This window comes from Panthera tigris, chromosome A2, assembly GCF_018350195.1.
Source record: "Panthera tigris isolate Pti1 chromosome A2, P.tigris_Pti1_mat1.1, whole genome shotgun sequence".
Classification (NCBI taxonomy): Eukaryota; Metazoa; Chordata; class Mammalia; order Carnivora; family Felidae; genus Panthera; species Panthera tigris.
The window spans coordinates 167529139-167548867 of NC_056661.1; the positions used below are offsets into that span (position 1 = coordinate 167529139).

A 19729-nucleotide genomic window follows, 5' to 3' on the forward strand; every position below is an offset into this window, starting at 1 on the left:
TCTCTGAGCCGCTAGTTTACGTGGGAGTCCGGGGGGTGCTACGTGCCTAGTGTCGGACGGCGACATGCCTGTCTAGGACGGGAAAACCGAGGGTCCGGCTGGATTGGCTGGGCGCCTCCGACAGGGGTTCGTGGGGGAGTACGAGGAGCGGCAGGGGACGCGGTCTTGGGGGCCGCGCCGCTGGCCAGTGTGAGTGAGGAGAAGTGAAAACAGGTCAAAGAAAGGATTCCCGACATTTAAATACCAGTTCTCAAGGCAGCGAGCAGTCTTGTCTGGAGCAGGTCCGTATTCAGCACCGAATGCCACACGCTGTCTTGATTGGAGCGGCTCTGTGCTTAGGTTGTACCCTGGCGCCCGGACACTCATTTCCACGCTCTGTTTGCAGGTGGTGGTTGAACTACCGAAGGCAGATCTCGCAGGCTCACTAAGTGACTTAGGTAACTATGAAATACAAAAACTCATTTTAGTCAATGTTTTCTAGAATGAGTGGAGATTAAAGAAAGGTACTGGCAACCTCTTTGAAAAATAAGTACTTCGCTACCTGAAAAAGGAACGTTAGCGTTCTGTATCGCATGACCTTGTCGGCCAGCGGATCGGCCCCTCGGTGTGATTAAGCCATAGTGCTTGCAGCTGACGATGTTCTCATTTCTGTCTCCGCCTGTGTCGTTCTTCTCTGTTCTCTGTGCCCCTTCCGTTCACTCAGGAGTCTCAGTCCTTGAGCGCACATTCAGGCCGTCTTCCCTTTGGTTTTGACACGTCAGTCCCCTCGGTACGACTCCCCAGGGGCTCTCAGAGCCCGGCGTGGGTGGAGGGTTCATCCTGGTGCCTGGGGAGCCGCAGCATTTACTGAGCCAGCCTTGGGCTCGCTGCGCAGGAGAACCGGACGAGAGGCCCCCCCAGGAGTCCCAGGCAAGGCTGTACTGGGGCCTGTGCACCAAAAAGGAGGTGTGTGAACGAAGGGTCCTCGGGCTGGCTCCCCAGGAGGGGCTGGCAAGAACTTCAAAGAAACTTTGGTGGGAAAAGGGTGCTGTCTGAACAGGCGGGAAGGGAGGGGGGCGGGCGGGGTTGTGTATGGGGGCTTGTGCACTTACAGGTCATGCTTAGTGCTTCTTCCTACACCGTGTGTCTAATTAGCATGTTAAACCCCACCCCTGGGTGTGGCTTTTAGTATCATAATGAGGGGAGAGTCCTGAAAGGTCATCGCTGGGGTCCATCTTGGCTCAGACTGGTTTGGTCTGGTTCTCACAGCTGAACTTCCTGTTTTTGTGCTGGAGGGTTAGCATGGAGTCTGAACTGGAGCAGACTCGTCAAAAACCGGGCCTTGGGGGCTTGTTTGGAGCTTGTGGCTTCTGGCATCTGGCTTAGTTTCTGGTGGCAAGCAGCACCTGTAAGCAGGAGTCCTGGTCCCTGGTCTAGCTCAGAGGAGTCCTGGTCCCTGGTCTGGCTCAGAGGAGTCCTGGTCCCTGGTCTGGCTCACAAGTGGGCTCATCGGTAGCAGTTTGCTGTTTTTGATGCTGTGGCATCTGGTTTTCAGTTCCAGCGAGGCTCGGGGACCGGGGACCGGGGGACAGCGGAGCCTCGTGCTCCTGGACGCTCTCCTCACATCATTATCCCCCCCGCCTGCTTCCCAGTGGCCGGCCCCCTTCACCCTGTCTGTCAGGGGTCTGACCCTCATCTTCTTCCCACTGTCCTGTGTCAGTGCAGCTGGTGCTGCAGGCTTCCTGGTCAGTGTCACAGGCGGCCCTTGGAAGTTACCGCGGGCTCTGGCTTCCTTAAGAACAAGGCAGAATCACTTCACTGATTTCACTGGTAAACGTTTTGAGGCAGAGTAAACGTTTCTCTCAGTGTTTTCTTATAGCAGCCTCTCTGCTTCTTACGAAACCATTATACTGAGCCTGTGTGAGACCTTTGGGTGGTTCACAGAGTCTCGGAACGTTAGAGCGGGACAGCTCTAGAGGGGAGGTGGTCCTCCCCTTTTCAGCATGGAGTCACGGTGCGGCCGGACCCCTGGCTGGGCTCACCCAGGCCTCTGCCCTGACCCAAGAGCGCTGCAGCCTGTGGAGCACAGCTTCAGGCTGTCTGTGTTGCTCACTTGTGCTATGACCAGGGCCTTTTTTAGGAATTTTGGAGGGTAGTAAGGATTAGAGAGTCTCCGCCCACAGTTCGTTCATAATCTTTCTGTGGAGACAAAATCGTCTGGAATAAAAATACTTCATGGGAATATGGAAGTCACACCAAAGTTATTGCAGGACAGTGTGTATTTCATTGTTAAATGTTGCTATAGAAAGACTCCCTCTGTCTGTAGGACCCTAACCCAAACCCTGACCACGTTTCAACTTTGCTTTTGGGAAAAGAGGGGATGATCTTCCTGGAAAGGCTCTGGCCATAAATGTCCGTATGCTTGGGGTGGCTCCCAGCTCTTCTGTGTGCATGACAGTAGTGGCTGGTTGGAGAACTCAGATCATGGTTAGCACTAAGCCTTTGCCATCTTTCCTTCGTCCGTCGATGAAAGTTCTCTGAACAGGCTCGGTCCTGTCTTGGGTGCCAGGGAAGCAAGGGGACAGGCCACTGGCTCTGCCCCAGGGAGTGTAGTCTCCTGGGGAGGCTGGCATGCAAACCACAGCGGTCGCTGATGTGACTGCTAGATCAGAAGTGCTCCCCAGGGGCCGAGCACCCAGGTCAGGGACGTCTTCCCAGGGGAGGTCACATTTGGGCTGAGACTCTCAGGCCTGGAGTTCTTGTAAGAGGACAGCGTGCTGGAGAAAATGGAGGTCATTTTCAAGTCTGTGACAGCAACATGAACATTCTTGGAACTGTGGCAGAACCCATCATACGTAATTACAGTCGCCCTTTTTGCTGTAAGTTGAACTTATCTGTATAGTTAGGGTTTATACAGTCCCTAGGTTCTAGGCAGTACCTTGCCCAGAATTTGGGTTTCAATATGCATCAGGTTTTAGTTACCTCCTTTGCAATAATTACAAAAGAGGGGGAGGATATTGGAAACAGGTGGAGGCAAAGCCAGTGAATGGCTGAGGGGTCCGAGTTGTGGCCATAAGTGCTTTGGGAGTCCGGGGAAGTTCTGGTTCAGGGAAGGGGGTGCGGACACGGAAGAGCGGGTGCCCCTGTGCATCCCGCAGCAGAGAGGTGGCCTTCAGGTGTGCTGTGCATTTGTGCTGGGTGCTCCTGAGGTGCTCCTGAGGAGACCACCAGTGCGCATTTGCAGCTAAGTATTGCTGTTGGGAACTTCAGGGTTTTTTGGTTTTGCTTTTGTTTTGCTTAGTGTCCTGCCATTGTTTTATTCTATCAAATCTAAAAATGTAAAGGCTTCCTGATTGGTTCCACCAGCCCTTTTCTCATAAGGCAGTACAGGAGCCTCGGCTGCATTATGGAGGGAATACTCTTCATGGGCCCACGTTTTGACGTTAACTTCCTAACACAGATATTGAAGCAATGAAAAATGATTCGAGGCAACTGTAATTGGATTTTGGTTTAACTTGTATTAAGAGGTACATTTATTTATGGTTTTCCTATTTTTAGGTTTAATACCTGGAGGGAGGATAAAATTGGTGCACAGCGCCACGATTCAGCTGAGCGACAGGTAAGACCGTGTCACCTTGAGTTAGAACACTGCCTTTGTCTCACGAAAACCTCTTCTGCAGAAGGAAATAACATTAGGGAGTTGCACATAAAGTAAATGCATGGTCTGGTTTGCATTGAAAAATGCAACTTTTCACATAGTATTTTTGCTAAATAGTTATTTGCTAATTAGTTTAATATTAATGAGTCAGTATAATAAACACAGTTACCAGGTATAGAGCTAACATTTTTTTCTTTGATTACAATAATTTCTATCTTAGGGGAGCCTGGGTGGCTCAGTTGGTTAAGCATTTGAGTCTTGATTTCGGCCCAGGTCACGATCTCACGGTCATGAGATCAAGCCCTGAGTCAGACTGTGCACTGACAGTGCAGAGCCTGCTTGGGATTCCCTTTCCCTTCCTCTCTACCCTTCCTCCAAACTCTCTCTCTCTCTCTCTCAAAACAAATCATCTTTAAAAAGAATAATAATTTCTATCTTATAAGTCGGTACTATTTGACTATTTTTCATCCAGTTTTAATACAACTCTGAAGTTAAATAGGTAAGTTTCAGGAACCAGAAACACCAATATGAAATTTTTTTTGAGAAATTTTGATTTCTGCTTTTACTGCTGTAACTTAATGTGACATAAAAATTCTTATTCAGTAGACAGGTATTATTTGTGGTATTTCTATATTCCACGTTGATTTGTCTCCCAGGCCTCTTTTTTCTTGTCAATTACTGCAGTTGGAGGCTATCAGCATATGACTTACCCTTGAAAATTTTTTTATATTAGCCTGATTCTTCATCATCAGCCAGACACCTCTGGGTTGTGTTAATAAATTTGTATACACTCTGAGATTGCAGAACGCCTTTAGTTGGTTTGAGTATAGTTATTACAGGGAATCAGTTACATTTAAAAAAGTCCCCTGGTACCTTGTAGAACCAACCCCAGGTTCTTGATTGGTTCTGGGCTTGTCAGGCCCTTGGCCCCTCCCTGAACCTCCTCAGGAGTTGGGGAGGGGTCCGCTGAGATGGGAGGATGACCATGAGCTTGCTCGATCAGAGGGAGAGGGTGTACGGGAGGCCCAGAGGCATGAGCACCAGACACGTTTAGGAAACTGCCGGTAGGTTGCTGCTGGGGGAAATGCGGAGATGGGGACGAGTCCCTGGCCAGGCCTCAGACTGTTTGCTGTGCTGAAGGGTCGAGACTGTTCTCTTGCAGGAGGTAGGGAGCCGGTACGGGATTTTCAGGCAGCGAATAAGTAGCCTGTCCTATTTGTGATCTGGCACGATCGACTTGGCAGCAGTGTGAGATCGGACAGAGGAAGGGAGACTGGAGGTGGGGAGATTGTCAGGAGGCTGTCGCAGGGTTGACAACAAAGATGAGAGTGTGAAGCAGGGTGGCCATTGTGCATACGGAAGGGCTGATTTCTGTTAAAGGGGTAGAACTGAAGAAACCTGGTGACTGACAGGTTCAAGGAACTGCCTCTCACCAGGTGTCTGTCTCAGCTGCTGGGTACCACACACCAGATGAAGGAAGGGGCAGGATCTGGTCACCGCCTAGGGTGGGCTGGGCTCGTGGTGTTTGTGGAGATGACCAGGAGGTAGCCAGCTCCACCGCAGGGATCTCGGTCAGAGGCACGGACTTGGGAGTCCTTGGCTGACAGGTGACATTTGCAGTCCTGGATGTGGGTGTGGGAGACAGTGGCCAGAGTCCTGACTTCTGACTCTGGCGACATGGTAGAAGGAGGGGCCATGGGTCCTTTCCTGTTACAGACACATACGCTGTATAGAGTTAAACTAACAATAAACTAAAGAGAGTTTTTCCAAAGAAGAAGAGGACAGTGCCAGGACAGGAATGGAGCTTGGAGTAAGTGTGCAAGATTTTGTGTGGTGTGGAGGCCAAGGTGTCAGGTGAGGCTGTCGTAGGCCTCTTGGCCGTGCGGGGCTCAAGCCAGTGACGCATCAGGCTTGCCTGAGGCTGGCAGCTGGAATTGAGAGCCCTGTGCAGGACTCTGGAACTCACGGCCCCTTCGGTGAGAGAGAAACTCAGGAGGCCTCACCCCAGCCCAGGGGAGACCAGGGACCACGGAAGACCTAGAACCGCAAGCTCTGGGTCTGGTCTGGGGTCCCCAACCGAGAAGGCAGCGTCAGAGTCTCAGACCAGTGGCTCAGCATCAAGGCCCTGGGACAGCTGCCTGGTGGGCGGTGCCAGAAGGTGGAGGAGGAGGGACTGTCCCCTGACACTGAGAAGGCACTTTGAGACTAGGAAACAAAGCAGGCGACTCCATCGAGTTTACACAGCATTTTATCCAGGGTAGCTTAACTAAGAGGGAGGATTGAGCCAGGGACAATCCAGAGCTGCACAGCTATTCTCTGCGAGGTTCAGACCTGAGTCCACAGCTTAGGTAGAGTGAGGGATGTGCGGAAAGGCATAGTGGTGAGGTCAGGGGGTTCGCCTGCATCTCGGAGAGTTTGTACGCACCTAATTGCAAGCTAACCTTTAATTCGATCTCCTGGTGCCATCTGTGCACCAGGAAGGGGAGACCCTATGTCACCTTTAACAAATCTGTGCGTAGCCAAAGCAAGCCTCCCCCAGTCCTGGCCTTAGCGGTCATTTCTAAGGTACGTATCTTCATCTCCAAGGGGCCCAGAACGTGTCGCCCCGAGAGAGGACGTGCACAAGATGGAGTCAGTGTCGTCAGCACGTCCCCCTGCAGGGGGGATGCTTCCATAAGCTGGGCTTCCGGGGCTCTCAGAGGATGCAGTTCACAGAGAAAAATTAAAAAACTGTAAGCATGAGAAAAGATCTACCATGGCCTAACAAATAGGGTTAGCACAACAAGAACTTGAGATGATGGTACAATCTAAAAGACATTTCTAGAAAGAAACTATCATCTCTGAAATGTAAGAGTCAGTGAATGGTTTGGTGGATGAGACCGAGCTGAAGAAAGAATCAGCGAACGAGGGACCAGAGCTGGAGAAGTTGTCTAGCGCCTAGGGAACACACGAAGAAACGGAGAAAGAGCAGTCCAGAATTGCAGAGGAAGCGTGGGATCACCTGTTCCTCTGCGGGCGCATGGCGAGGACTGGATGCGTTAAGTGGCATCATCCCTGCCACCTCAGTTCATCTGTTCGTCTTTCCGTTTCTTTCCAGCCTTTCCCATAAAGGCTATGAGTTCTGGGGGGCCGCACAAACCCTCAGTGTGAAGTTTCTTCCTTCAGATCCTGGTCACTTCATTGTTGGCACAGACATGGTAAGTAATAGTTTAAATCTTATCTGTAACTCATTCTCCTTTCCTGGCTGCCTGTTAGCGTATTGTTTGCTTTGATTGCGATGCTGTTTTAATTGTTTCAAGAATAACCGCTTTATCCAGCCTCGTACCTAATCCACTTTAGTCACCATTGGTCTTCTTATCACCAGGGTCTTATAAGTCATGGCACCAGACAGGACTTGAGAGTATCTCCCAAATTGTACAAACCCCAGCAATGTGGGATGAGACCAGTCAGAGTGAATGTGATGGATTTTTCGCCATTTGGAGAACCAATATTCTTGGTAAGAAAGTCAGTTGTTAAAGTACCACTTCCGTTTGGGTGGCAAAGCGCTGGCGGTGACCTCGGGGAATGTCACTCTGGTACCAGTGGGCTGCGTGGGAGAAGGTCCCCTCCGTGCCATCAGAGCGGCTCATTCCACATGGCTGTTGAATGGATCTTAAAAGTCTTTATCTTCACATAGTTTGGGGCTTACAGAAAAGTTATAAGAAGCTGCCCACCAATCACACGTTTCCCTCCGCGGCTCCACCCTCTCTCTCCCAGTTGTGTGTGGGTGTACGCACTTCTCTGTTTGAGAGGAAGTTGCACAGATGGTGCTTCATCCCTAAGTAGTGCGGTGTGGGTTTCTGAAGAACAGGGTCATCCTCCTGCAGCCGCAGTCCAGTCCTGACCGTCAGGAAGCTAGCACTGGCGCAGTCCTGTCTTCTGATGGACAAGGCTCTTCCACGTTCCACGGCCATCCCGATAATGTCCTGCTGTGTAAGCAAAACAACACCCAGGTTGCGAATCTCATTCGGTTTGGGGACGGTTCCTCAGTCTCTCCTGCCCTTGACACTTTTGAAGTCTTGGAATTCTCCTCAGTTTGAGTCTGTGTGACGTTTCCTCACGATTAGATTCAGTGTTGCTCTGACCTGTGTCTCCCGGCTCCCTCCGCGGTGGGAGGGAGCCCACCACTTTCCCTGTGTGGTTACCGAGTATCTGTGGGGAGATAAAGGGACACTACGTCAGCACCCCACGTACGGCCCCTCCGATCTCCCCGCTGGCCCTGGCATCCCTCGGCGAGGCTTGCCTGCATCTGCTATTGGGGCGACTGGCAGATGGTGATTTTCTAGGCCTTTCCCTTGTCTCCTGCTCAGGTGTGCTTGTGTGTATTTATTACGTGCGTGTGGACACGTGGCTGTTCACTCTCTTCATTGGGTTACATCCCTCACTGTACTGCCTTATTGATTCCGCGGCTCAGACTGTCCTAGGGATGTGCCTCAGGCTGGTTTTGTGTTTTCTGACATCATTCTGTGAGCCGTTCTTTGCTTCCTGGTACAGCAAACTCAGAATCAGCCTTTTTTCCAAGAGGTCCTGGCTCCAGTCAGGAGAAAAATACCTACAAACCAGAATCTGGGCAGGAAGAAGCTCTCCTTGGACAGGACACAACATCGCTACACGCTCGGATCTTTGTCTGCTTATCATAAACACTTGCTTGTCCCTCATCTTTAAAGCCAGGGTGACTCAGGGCTCCCTCTACCCCCCGACAGTGGGGGACCTGGCTCCTCTGACCCGTGTTGTATGTTTATGTGCTCAACCCTAGGGTGCACAGAACATTTTGTGGTTGCTAACTCGTGCCTCTGCTCTTTTTGAGGAAGGATGTGAAGGGTTAAATATATTGAGTAGAAAGGAATTAAGCTTCTCTTCCTAAGCTTAAAATTTGTTTTTTTACTAAATCAGCCAAGTTTCATTTTATAAAAACTTCAATCCAAGGAGAATATATCACTTATTGTTTCAAATTTATGTACTTTTTTTAAAAAGGCGGTTCTTTATTTCTCTGGAGCCAGTCTAATGGCCTGTGGGCGAATTAGCAATGTTCAACTTTGTTAAAGATAAACACTGGTTTATATGTTCACTGAATTCATCATTAGCCGTTTGGGGAAGGGGAAGGGTTCAAGGTGTATCAGGGTCTCCAGGGTGGATGCTCACCTGTGTAGTTTACGAGGACAGAGCTAATGCTCTGAGCGTCCCTCGCTGCTGAGGTTGAGGGAACAAGAAAAAAGGACCGTGATGGGCAGTGTCCTTCCCTGTCCCCAGGCTGGCTGTTCAGACGGAAGCATCAGGCTGCATCAGCTGACCAGCGAGCGCCCTCTCCTGCAGTGGGACGGTGGCACCGATGGCCACGCCATCACGGGCCTGCGCTGGTCCTTGACCAGACCTGCCGTGTTTCTGGCCCAGGATGACACTTCCTGCATTTATATTTGGGACCTCCTGGAAAGCGATTTGGGTCCTGTGGCCAAACAGCTGATCTCTCCGGACAAGTAAGTCTGATGAAACCGCTGTGCCCTCACAGGTAGTTGTTTTCGGAAGCATCCTTGCTGGTCTTTCGTACTTAATTTATGCGTAAGGTTGCTGAGCTTTAAAATGTGGCTATTTATGTTTAAATAGTTTTTATATTTACATCTTTAAGTGATATTTTGAGAGCCACTTTAAAATGTGTTATTTCATGTTTCGTCCAGAATAGTCTGTGGATTAAAGAATTCACACTATACTATTTTCCCATGATATCATTGTCTAAATAAAACAAACTTTTTGTGAGCTCCTTATAAATTATTGGTCTTATAAATTCAGTACACGTCTGAGCCACATAGCGTCTACCTTCTAGTTTCGGAGAAGGGTTACCACATGGGAATCAATAATTGACGTAAGTTCACATCGGTGTCAGTTGCTGCCATGGACTAAGGTCACAGTCAGACCAGCCCCTGCCTGTCTCTGCTCTGATTAACATGAAAACAAGCCCGGTCACGATCCGTTGTTGTTGCGTTTGATCTAAAGTTGAGAATGTATCAAGTGATCACTGTGAAAGACTCTGCTTTGTCTCTACACCTGTTTTCTTTCTTGAGATTTTATTTTTCTCCTCAGTAAACTCTCCTGCTATGAAATGAAGGCTGCCAATGACCGGGGGAGGGCAGGGCTGCTCGGCCGCATCCCACGTCCTTTTGTAGAGGAGAGGGGGGAACAAGCAGTGATCAAAACCGGGACACGGTTTGACCGAACGTTGGGGCGCACCACTGAGACCTGAAAAAATTAAGAACCTCATTTACTTAGTTCAAGTACTAGGTACACTTACGTTATTCTAATTGCTAAGCAAAGACATCATTAAAATCCAGACTGTGATCCACACATAAACACGTAGCACGCACACACACTCACGTAGTGCAACAAGTGCTTACGAGCACCTACTGTGCGCCTAGCAGCACTGCCAGCACCAGGGGGCAGTGGTGAACCAGCTGGTGGGCTCGCCTCCTGACTTGGGGCGAGGTGGGCAGTAAACACACTGAAGTCAACTCGCAGCTCCCACAACCGGTGAGGAGGGGGGGGCTGGGGGTCTCGGGGCCGGGGACGGCGGGGGCCAGCCAGAGCGCCGGGGTCTCAGGAGAGGGCAGCGAGTGGGCCTGCGCAGAGCCAGGGAGCTGCTGAGGCGGAGCGGGAGAGAGGCTTCGGAGAGGGTGGAGTGTCCTTCCCGAGGCCCGTCCTGTCCCTGGTTGGCAGCAGCGTTTAGTTAGAGGAGTGGTATTCACAGAAAGGGCTCAGCGTCTCTTTGGTGTAGAGAACAGAACAAGAAGAAAATAACCGTGTAAACCCTTAAACCGCCTCACAAACCCGAAGAGCGTTTTCCCTGGACAGTGACCGTGCTGACTGGTGCTCCCGCATCTACCTGGGTGGTTGTCATGCGGGTCCGGTTCAGCGGTGCCCGTGGCGCGTGCCTTCGTGTTTGTCCTGCTCTTGTTTCCAAGTTTGTGGCAGTTAAGTGTCCCCTGTATTTTGCGCTGGTGGTCGCACGCCAGCGTTGAAGTACCAAGGAGCGCTAAGTGACCGCTGCGGGTTTTCATGGCTCGCTCACCTGCCCCAAGCTTCTCCAGAGCGCGGCCTGCAGGCAGGTGTAGACTGGCCCGCCCCACAGAGGCTCAGTCAGGTCTCTGTCGGGGTGTGGGGACAAGTTTACAGAGGATTAGTGGGCAGCAGACCCTTGGGGCCACAATGGGTGCTACCTGCGGCCGCCGGCACCCACCTCGAGGGGCTCACTGCTCCCATCCTGTGCCAGTCGTGGATCCCACTGAACGTGGCCCCCGGGTGTGCTGGTGCTGGTGGCCCTGGTCATTACGAGGAGACGGGAGGGGCGGGAGCATCGAGGTAGGTGTGAGGTGGGACGGTCTCGGCTCTCTTGCTGAGTAAAGCTGGGACGAAAGCGTGACAGAGGCATTCCCAGGATGCTGGGGACCCTGACCAAATTAGGCACAGTCAGACCATCTAGTCAGGGGTCGGGGAGGCCCCTGGAGGTGACACCACTCAGCCAGGTGTCAAAGGATAAGAGGAAGATGGGCAGAGACAGTGTCCAGGTGCCTCGTGGGAACTGGGGTCTGGGTGGACTTGAGTAGGCCTGGGATGCACGTTGTTATCAGCAGACTGTGAGGGGAGAGGTTAGAGACAGGTCCCCGTCAGAGAAGCCGGTGGTGACGGGACGGGAGGCGAGGTCAGGGCTGCTGGGCCGGCTCCAGGTCTCTCGCTGGGCACCCGAAAGCCCGCTGGCGCCCCCGGTCTCCAGGAGGACCAAGCTGTCTGGGTGGTCTGGCGCCCAGGACATTGACCTGGCCTGGGTACTCAGGTGTCCCAAGGCAGTGCTTCCTGATCAGTGATCCTCGCAAACACAGAAATATGTTTTCTAAGTGCTTTCCCCAGAATTTTATACGTTTATTTCTGGTCTAACTGTTCTTTCTTGTGACTATGACTGAAATTTTTAGAATTTCCCTTCCTTTTTACTCCTCCCTTGGAGGATAGATGCTTTGGGAGACTCACAGTCACACGGTATGTGCCTCTCGCTTTCAGGCTGGTGGCCGTGACGGTCGTGGGTGAGGCAGAGAAGGCCAGCGGCGGCTTCCTGGCCCTGGTGCTGGCCAGGGCCTCCGGCAGCGTGGACGTCCAGTTCCTGAAGAGGGTGTGGGCGGCCCCCGCGGGAGACGAGCTCGGGAGGCTGCGGCTGCTCTTGCGGGAAGCCCTGTAGGAGGGGGCGCGGTAAGATGGCGGGCGCAGGCCGCCTGGTGACCGAGCGTGAAAGATGTAGCTCCGTCCGCGGGCATGTGCGTTGATGTAGATAGAGGACGGGTATTCTGTATGTAACTTACTCTACGAGAATGTCACCTCACGTTCCCGGGAAATAAATCGCTATTTTTGAATGGAAACAACAAACATTTGAGTGCACACTGAACTTGAGAGGAAACAGTCACGGCAATCATGCTCTTCTCTGAGTATATTTCCACTTATTTTTGGAACAGGTTTAAAATATTGGCACGTTTATATTTAAACAATCCCCCATGGCAACGTATTTTAGTGAACAGTTTTCTCAGTCGTGCAGAAAATGACATACACAGGGTGTAAGTTAGAAGGAGCGCCTTTATTGAAATCACGTCTACCAGTCACGTTTTCTTAAAACCTCCTTGGGCTTCGTTGGCATTATTTGACACATTCTGCATTATGCTTTAGTGTTTAAAATGTCTCTGTATAAAAATAACACAAGTAAATAAATTCTCTCTTGAACGTGGCACTCCGTTATAACAGGGATATAAAGGCGGGAGAAATCTGGGCTGAGATCTGGGAAAGCCGAGGACGGCCTTTGCCAACGGCCACTGTTACCGGGCCCCGTGACGGGTGTGGATGGGCAGCGAGGGCCCAGGCCGGGGTTCAGTCCCTCTGGCCACACGTGACTTCTGCCTAGCCAGCCACGGGAAAGTCTCACTGCAGAGCTGGAGCATCGTCCACAGGGAGGGGTTCCGGGAGGCCACCTGCCCGTGTCACCCGAAGCCCTGGGATAGTCATTTGTCACCTGTGTGTAAACGTGTGCGTGTCTGGCTTGTTTGGTGGGTGTGCTCTGCCTCCTTCGCTGGCCCGGGAGCTCTGTGGACAGAGACGCGTGCGTCTGCTCACCATCATCTCCCAGAGCTGCGTGCCTGCCCTGTACTGCCGGTCGGCGCTCAGCCAAAGGTGGAGGAAGGGAGGAAGGGAGGCCCGGTGGTCGAGAGATGGCAGGGAGCTCTCGCTAATGCAGAGCGGGGTCCTCCCAGAATGCCATGTTTCATGGCTGGATATGGAGATTTTAATTCTGGAAACAGGCTCATCCCCCTGTCCCCTCGTCTACCCGTCCCCATCCGCAAATCCTGATTTGTGAAATTTGACCTAAACTGGAACTGAGAGGAGTCTAGCTACTCCTCCAGCAATAACCAGTAACCTCCAGCGACCTCCAGAATAAGATGGCATGAGGTTAGCAGTCATACCAGCTCTTCTAAGTTCCAGTAGAGGCTCAGGAAGACACAGAAAGGACAAAGCACTGCCCCACTGATGAGGAACTTCTAGGTGTGAGATTGTTGGACGCTGCCGAAAAGCACCATGACACCTAGGGATCGAGTGCCTCCCATTGGAGGCTGTGGTTGGACGCAAGACTGTGTCTGCCCCTTCCCATCCCCCCGGAAGGCTGCTTCTCCCTTCGGTGGATGCGGCTCTCGGCTTTTACAGACATAGCCCCCCCGCCCCCCACCCCCAGCCCGTGCCCACCCTCCATCGGTACCTCCTTCCTCCCCTCCGCCTCGAGACCCCAACGCCAGGCAATCCCAAGAGGGAGATGAATGGCAAAATGTAATTTTGCCAAAATTCTCATCGAGGACACGTGGAGATTAGAAGGGTCCTTACTGGAGAAGCCGTTTTTGTGGGTTTTCACTCTTTGTTCGGCGTGCCCAAGAGACATTAAGGAAGAGGAGACCCCGCCTGAGTCCAGCGGGTCTGCAGTAGGAAGACTCTGCCTTGGGCTGGAGGCGGGCACAGCCTGTCACATGTAGTAAGCTCCTTCTCTCGAAGGAGAAGGTCCCACTGAACCCTGCGTGTTGGCGTGCACAGCCTGTCACATGTAGTAAGCTCCTTCTCTCGAAGGAGAAGGTCCCACTGAACCCTGCGTGTTGGCGTGCACAGCCTGTCACATGTAGTAAGCTCCTTCTCTCGAAGGAGAAGGTCCCACTGAACCCTGCGTGTTGGCGTGCACAGCCTGTCACATGTAGTAAGCTCCTTCTCTCGAAGGAGAAGGTCCCACTGAACCCTGCGTGTTGGCGTGCACAGCCTGTCACATGTAGTAAGCTCCTTCTCTCGAAGGAGAAGGTCCCACTGAACCCTGCGTGTTGGCGTGCACAGCCTGTCACATGTAGTAAGCTCCTTCTCTCGAAGGAGAAGGTCCCACTGAACCCTGCGTGTTGGCGTGCACAGCCTGTCACATGTAGTAAGCTCCTTCTCTCGAAGGAGAAGGTCCCACTGAACCCTGCGTGTTGGCGTGCACAGCCTGTCACATGTAGTAAGCTCCTTCTCTCGAAGGAGAAGGTCCCACTGAACCCTGCGTGTTGGCGTGCACAGCCTGTCACATGTAGTAAGCTCCTTCTCTCGAAGGAGAAGGTCCCACTGAACCCTGCGTGTTGGCGTGCACAGCCTGTCACATGTAGTAAGCTCCTTCTCTCGAAGGAGAAGGTCCCACTGAACCCTGCGTGTTGGCGTGCACAGCCCGTCACAGTGTCTAGAAGATAAGGGTCTCACTGAGCCCTGCTTGTTGGCGTGCACAGCCCGTCACAGTATCTAGAAGATGAAGGTCTCACTGAGCCCTACCTGTTGGCGTGCACAGCCCATCACAGTGTCTACAAGGAGAAGGTCCCACTGAACCCTGCGTGTTGGCACCCGCAAAGTCTGGACATGACTGCTCTCTGAAGGATGAGCAGACCAAGAGTGAAGAACGCAGTGCCGGGAAATATATAGCACAGCGAATGAGAGAATATTATGCTGAGGACCCAGAAAGGGAGCAGACCTCCAGAGACAATGGGGCAGAGGAAGAAAAATAGGCAGCAAACCACAGCCAAAGGGTAGGCTGTGAGGACAGATGGCTTCCGTGAGAAGGAATAGAAGCCACAGGAGAAAACAGATTTAACAATAAATGCGAGAGAAAATGCGTAAAATAAGAATTAAAATCCACACTGAAGATGATGAGTGTCTATTTTCTGTAAGGAGTGATGGGTCAGTGATGTGCTCGAGGAGTTTCTCAGGATGCAGAGGGACAAACTGATGAGATATTGGAAGACCCGAGTGCAAGCTAGGAATTACAGGTCTTTTTAAGGAGAATAATTGGAAAAGAAGTAACAAAAAACAATGGTAGGAAAACTTCCTGTGTTGATAAAAGGCCTAAATACGCATGTTGGAAGGCTCACTGAAAGGTGATCCATAGGCAGGAACAGGGTCAACATAAAGTATCAGTGTGCTTTCAGAGCCCAGGAAATGGATTTTATTTCTCCTCTTTTTTCCTCCTCCTTACTTAATTGAGCATTTTTTATGATTCTGTTTTATGTCTATCGACTTATCACTTACAGCTCTTTTATTTTAAAACAACTTTTTTTTAACATTTATTTTTGAGAGACAGAGCATGAGCAGGAGAGGAACAGAGAAAGAGGGAGACACAGAATCTGAAGCAGGCCCCAGGCCCTGAGCTGTCAGTACAGAGCCCGACGCGGTCTGTAAGCTCAAACTTACAGACTGTGAGATCATGACCTGAGCTAAAGTCGGATGCTTCAACGGCTGAGCCACCAGGCACCCCATCACTTATACCTCTTTTGCAAAGTTGTTAGTGATCACCCTGGGGCTTACTACATGTGTCTTTATTTAGCCAGCATGGGTCTCTGATATCACACCTCTCTGCGGGTGGTGTAGGAAGCTTAGCTCCTTCCTCTCATCCTGGATGTGTCTGCCGTAGATTTTTCTTCATACGTGCTGTAAACACTCAGTGTGTTGTTATTTTTGCTTTTGACAGTTGTCTTTTCAAGCAATCCCACATCTCAAGAATGAGTTTCATCTCACCCTCCTTTATCCTGTGCTTCCCTTTTCTTTCTGTTGATCCAAGTTGCTGTCTGGTATTCTCTTGTGCCTGAGGACCTTCCTGTAACATTCTTGAAGAGTAGCTATGGTGGCAATGAATCCCTAAGAATTTTGTTTGTCTAAGAAAGTCTTTATTTCTCCTCCACTTTTGAATGCATCTTTACTGGGTGTAGCATCCTAGGGCCAGAGTTTTCCTTCAGCATGTCAAAGATGTCCCTCCATCATCAGCCAGATTTCTGACCAGAACGTGCCTAGATTTTCATCTTTGTCCCTGTGTGTGTAATATGTCTCTTCTCTGGCTGCTTCTAGGATTTTCTCTTTGACTTTTACGAACAATATGAATACGATATGTGGGTTTCTTGTCCATCCACCCCTACTTTTTAAAAAACTTTGTCCTGCTTGGTGTTCTCTAAACTTCTTAGATCTTATCATTAATTTAAAAATATTCTCAGCCATTATTTCCTGAAATATTTCTTTTCCCATGTTCTCTCCTCTCCTCAGATTCCAGTAATGTATGCATTAGACCATTTGATATTGTCTTAACAGCTCCTGGATAATCTGTTCTGCCTTTTTTTCTTTCTTCTTCTTCTTCTTCTTCTTCTTCTTCTTCTTCTTCTTCTTCTTCTTCTTCTTCTTCTTCGTCTTCTTCGTCTTCTTCGTCTTCGTCTTCGTCTCCGTCTCCTCCTCCTCCTCCTCCTCCTCCTCCTCCTCCTCCTCCTCCTCCTCCTCCTCCTCCTTTTCCCTCTTTCTGTTTCAGTTTGGGTAATTTCTCCTGATCTATTTTCAAGTTCACTGTTTCCTTGGCTGTGTTGAGTCTAAGGATGAGCCCACTGAAGGCATTCTTTTTCTGTTACTATGTTTTTCTCCTCTGGCTTTCACATTTAGTTAGTTTTTTTGTAGTTATCATCTCTTTGCTAAAATTATCCATCTGACCTGTGTGTTGCCCACCTTTTCCATTATAACCTTTAATGTGTTACTCATTATTTTAAGTTCTCTGTGATCTAGTCAGCTAGTTCCAGCATCAATGCCATATCCTGATGGTGGTTTTGTCTTTTGGGACTATGTTGGGTGTTTTCTTGTTTTTTTTTTTTTTTTTTTTTTTGTTTTGTTTTGTTTTTGTTTTTGTTGTTGTTGTTGTTGTTGAAAGCTGCTTATCTGATACAGGACAGTGGAGACTAATGCCTGGAAATGGCTGTGCCTTCTCTTCTGGCAGGCCTTTCATGTGGGGCTTGAGTCACTCTAATCAGGGCTTGGGATTTGCTGTTGCTCTAGAGTTTCCTTGTTGATCCTGTGGGTTTTGGGGGGGGGGCTCATTTGTCAGGGTTTCTTCAGTGTCTCTGTGCTCAGCTTTGGGGCTCCCTCTGTACTTTTCCTCAGAGAGGTTGTTACCCAGTAGGTGGCTTGTTGCTTAATGCTCATTGGCCTGTTGGGGGTGGACTTTTGGGTTTCTGTTCTGATGGAGCCTGATCTCAGCAGGTCTTGGGGGTGATCCTGCCGCTTTCCTGGCCAAGTCCCAAGCTTAGCACCTGTTCTTGCCCCCGTCCCCACCAGGGGCCCTGGTTTTTATTTTTCCCTCATAGCTACACCCCCAGTCATCACTGGTGTTATGAGGGTGAAGCATGCATCCTGCCAGGTTAAGGCTTGTTCTGTAGGAAGACAGGGTGAAGGTCCCGGCCCAGGGGGAGCTCTGCACCAGGATGATTCTCTCAGAGCCGTGCTTCTGACAGTGCCTGGGCGGGGGTCCAGGAGAGAAGCCAGGAGAGGCCACCCCCCGCCACAGGTCACTGACCCGTCTCCTGACCTCTCTTGGCCCAGGGGTCTCCCCAACCCACTGCTGGACCCGGGAATGTGTGCACTTGCCAGTGTCTCTGCGTGTGCCAAGGCCACATGTCACCCATCCTCGTGGCTTGTTGGTGCTGCTTAGAGCTCTCTGGAGCAGGAGTGCGCTCACTCGTGGACGCTGTCATGCTGGGATTCGCAGAAGACACGTGAGCTGTGAGAGGGTGGCCGTATGGGGCAGCAAACATTCGGCCGTCCCTCCATTCCCGCGTCCCCCAACTTAGAATTCCCAAACCACACGCACTTGCAAGAGGCAGTGCAGGCAAGAGCTCTCTTCGAAGAAATGTTACTTACAAAAGCCGCCAGAATCCAGTCTTTTGAGGGTGAGATCCAGGGGGATAATCGATCACTTTTATGTTTTGAAAGATCTTCTTCTGTTTTGATAAGCACTCATGTGGAATACTGAAGACACGCAGAGTTAGGTAAAATCTTTTCTACAGGGAAGCCCTATCCTCCAGTTCTTAGACTTTCTGACCACACTGGGACATTGACCTGACTCAGCAGATGCTCCCGGAGGCCTCCACGCATGGGTGGGCAGACGGCGAACGGTGACCACGCAGAGCCGCCCCCCATTCTGCAGGGCCTGGTCCTCGAGAGGTGAGCCAGCCCCACGGTCTGAGCACGCCTCACAGCGAGGTCCTGCACCGCTCAAAACAGAACCACTGCCCTTTGGTCCAGCCGTGGCGGGCCAGTCCTATCTAAGCCTGACGACTGTTTTGCTTGTGAAGCAAAAAGCTGCGGGTCTCTGAGGACTGTCTGCAGGAGGGGTGATTGTGTGGGTGCCGCTGGGAGGGAACTGCAGTCTTCCCTTGCAGCTGTGATGAGGTGTGAGGTGTGGCTTGGGGGTGCAGGCGTCCTGCCCTGCAGGGCCTGACATCTGTGCGTGTTTAGGGGAAATGAGCCATGAGAACAGGAAGACAACCCCCAAGTAAAATGACCCCTAGACAATAGAAAGCTGCCATCAGAAAGAATTTGGAATTCTGATCACTCAGCTTCAAGCTGTAATCACTGCCTTTATAAATCTGTGAAAACAGAAGTCTCCCTAGAGTATTGGAATGTACTACCTGGTCATCACAGTCAAGGCTTTTACTTAAAAGCCACCTTTTTTTTTTTTTTTTTTTAAATAAAACCTTTGCTCATTATCTTATACGCTCAATTCCCAAGCTGAATAATAGGAATTATTGTTATTATAGGAATAAAGAATACTGTCTAACTAATACTTGCTGACATTTTAGGGAACTAAAAAATAACCCCCTTTTCTTCCCTGCTGATTTTGGACTCGGGTGAAAACAGATCAGACATGTGGCTTTTGACTGTGGCCCGTGGGCCTGCTGGCACTTGTGCCCAGAAGTGGACAGATGGGTGTCCTGCTGGGAGCAGCGTCCCCCCGGGCAGCACACAGCAGAGAGAGCAGCCATGCGCTCACTCACAGGTGCACCTGAAATGGGGAGAGGAGGGCGTGGCCAGGGCCGAGAACCACCGTCTCTCTGACTCTCATTTGTTTTTTATCTATTATCAATTATCTGTTGTTTTATCATCTATCGATTAATCATCTATCAATATATTATCTATCCATATTTTATCTGCTCAAAGGTACGGAGAGAGTGGACACCAGAGGCCACATTTTAAAGACAAAATGTGCGATGCAAGGTACTGGTTGGTCTCAGAGAATCCCTGTGGCTGGCGGCCACAAACCACAGCCTCCAGAGCGGCCACGGCTCTGCTCCTGCCACCTTTCCAGAAGCTCCAGGCACAGGGCCGTCTGGCAGGTGTGGCTGTCCTGGGCCAGGCTCCTGGGAGCCCCCGAGTCCCTGGACCCTCTCGCCCGAGTGCTCCTGTGGCCGGGCCGGCAGCCTGCTCCCCGAGGCCCAGCTCAGCAGGGCTGTTGTGAACGGAGTAACACTGAACCAACCCGAACCTCCAAAGCCATCTCTGTTATTTGATTTATGGTGGTTGGAATAAAGGAATTCTCTCAAATATGATGGCGTCTTCTGAAAACTATACAAGGATATCATATTGAAAGGTTCTTACTCAGGTTGTTACTTGGACAAAAGTATAACCTATTTTGCATCAAGTTTCTACTAAGAGTTTTGGTACTTTACAATTCTTTTA

At 50.7% G+C, this 19729-nt stretch overlaps 1 protein-coding gene and 1 long non-coding RNA gene across 6 annotated transcripts in view; one reads left to right on the top strand and one right to left on the bottom strand.

Annotated features, from left to right (window-relative positions):
- DYNC2I1 (dynein 2 intermediate chain 1) overlaps positions 1–12076 on the top strand; it is a 57358-nt gene extending 45282 nt beyond the window's left edge. For all 5 annotated transcript variants that reach the window (XM_042976751.1, XM_042976756.1, XM_042976762.1 and 2 more), the window contains 6 exons: positions 386–437; positions 3538–3598; positions 6735–6834; positions 7002–7133; positions 8927–9150; positions 11717–12076. In XM_042976751.1, coding sequence (XP_042832685.1) covers positions 386–437; positions 3538–3598; positions 6735–6834; positions 7002–7133; positions 8927–9150; positions 11717–11891 — 744 coding nt within the window. In that variant the 3' untranslated portion in view covers positions 11892–12076. The remainder of the gene's footprint in view (positions 1–385; positions 438–3537; positions 3599–6734; positions 6835–7001; positions 7134–8926; positions 9151–11716) is intronic.
- LOC122235983 lies at positions 215–1092 on the bottom strand. The gene is made up of 2 exons (XR_006214171.1): positions 542–1092; positions 215–441 (listed from the first exon to the last, which is right to left on the bottom strand). It is a non-coding gene; the product is annotated as an uncharacterized LOC122235983 (long non-coding RNA).
- Positions 12077–19729: the final 7653 nt, after the last annotated feature.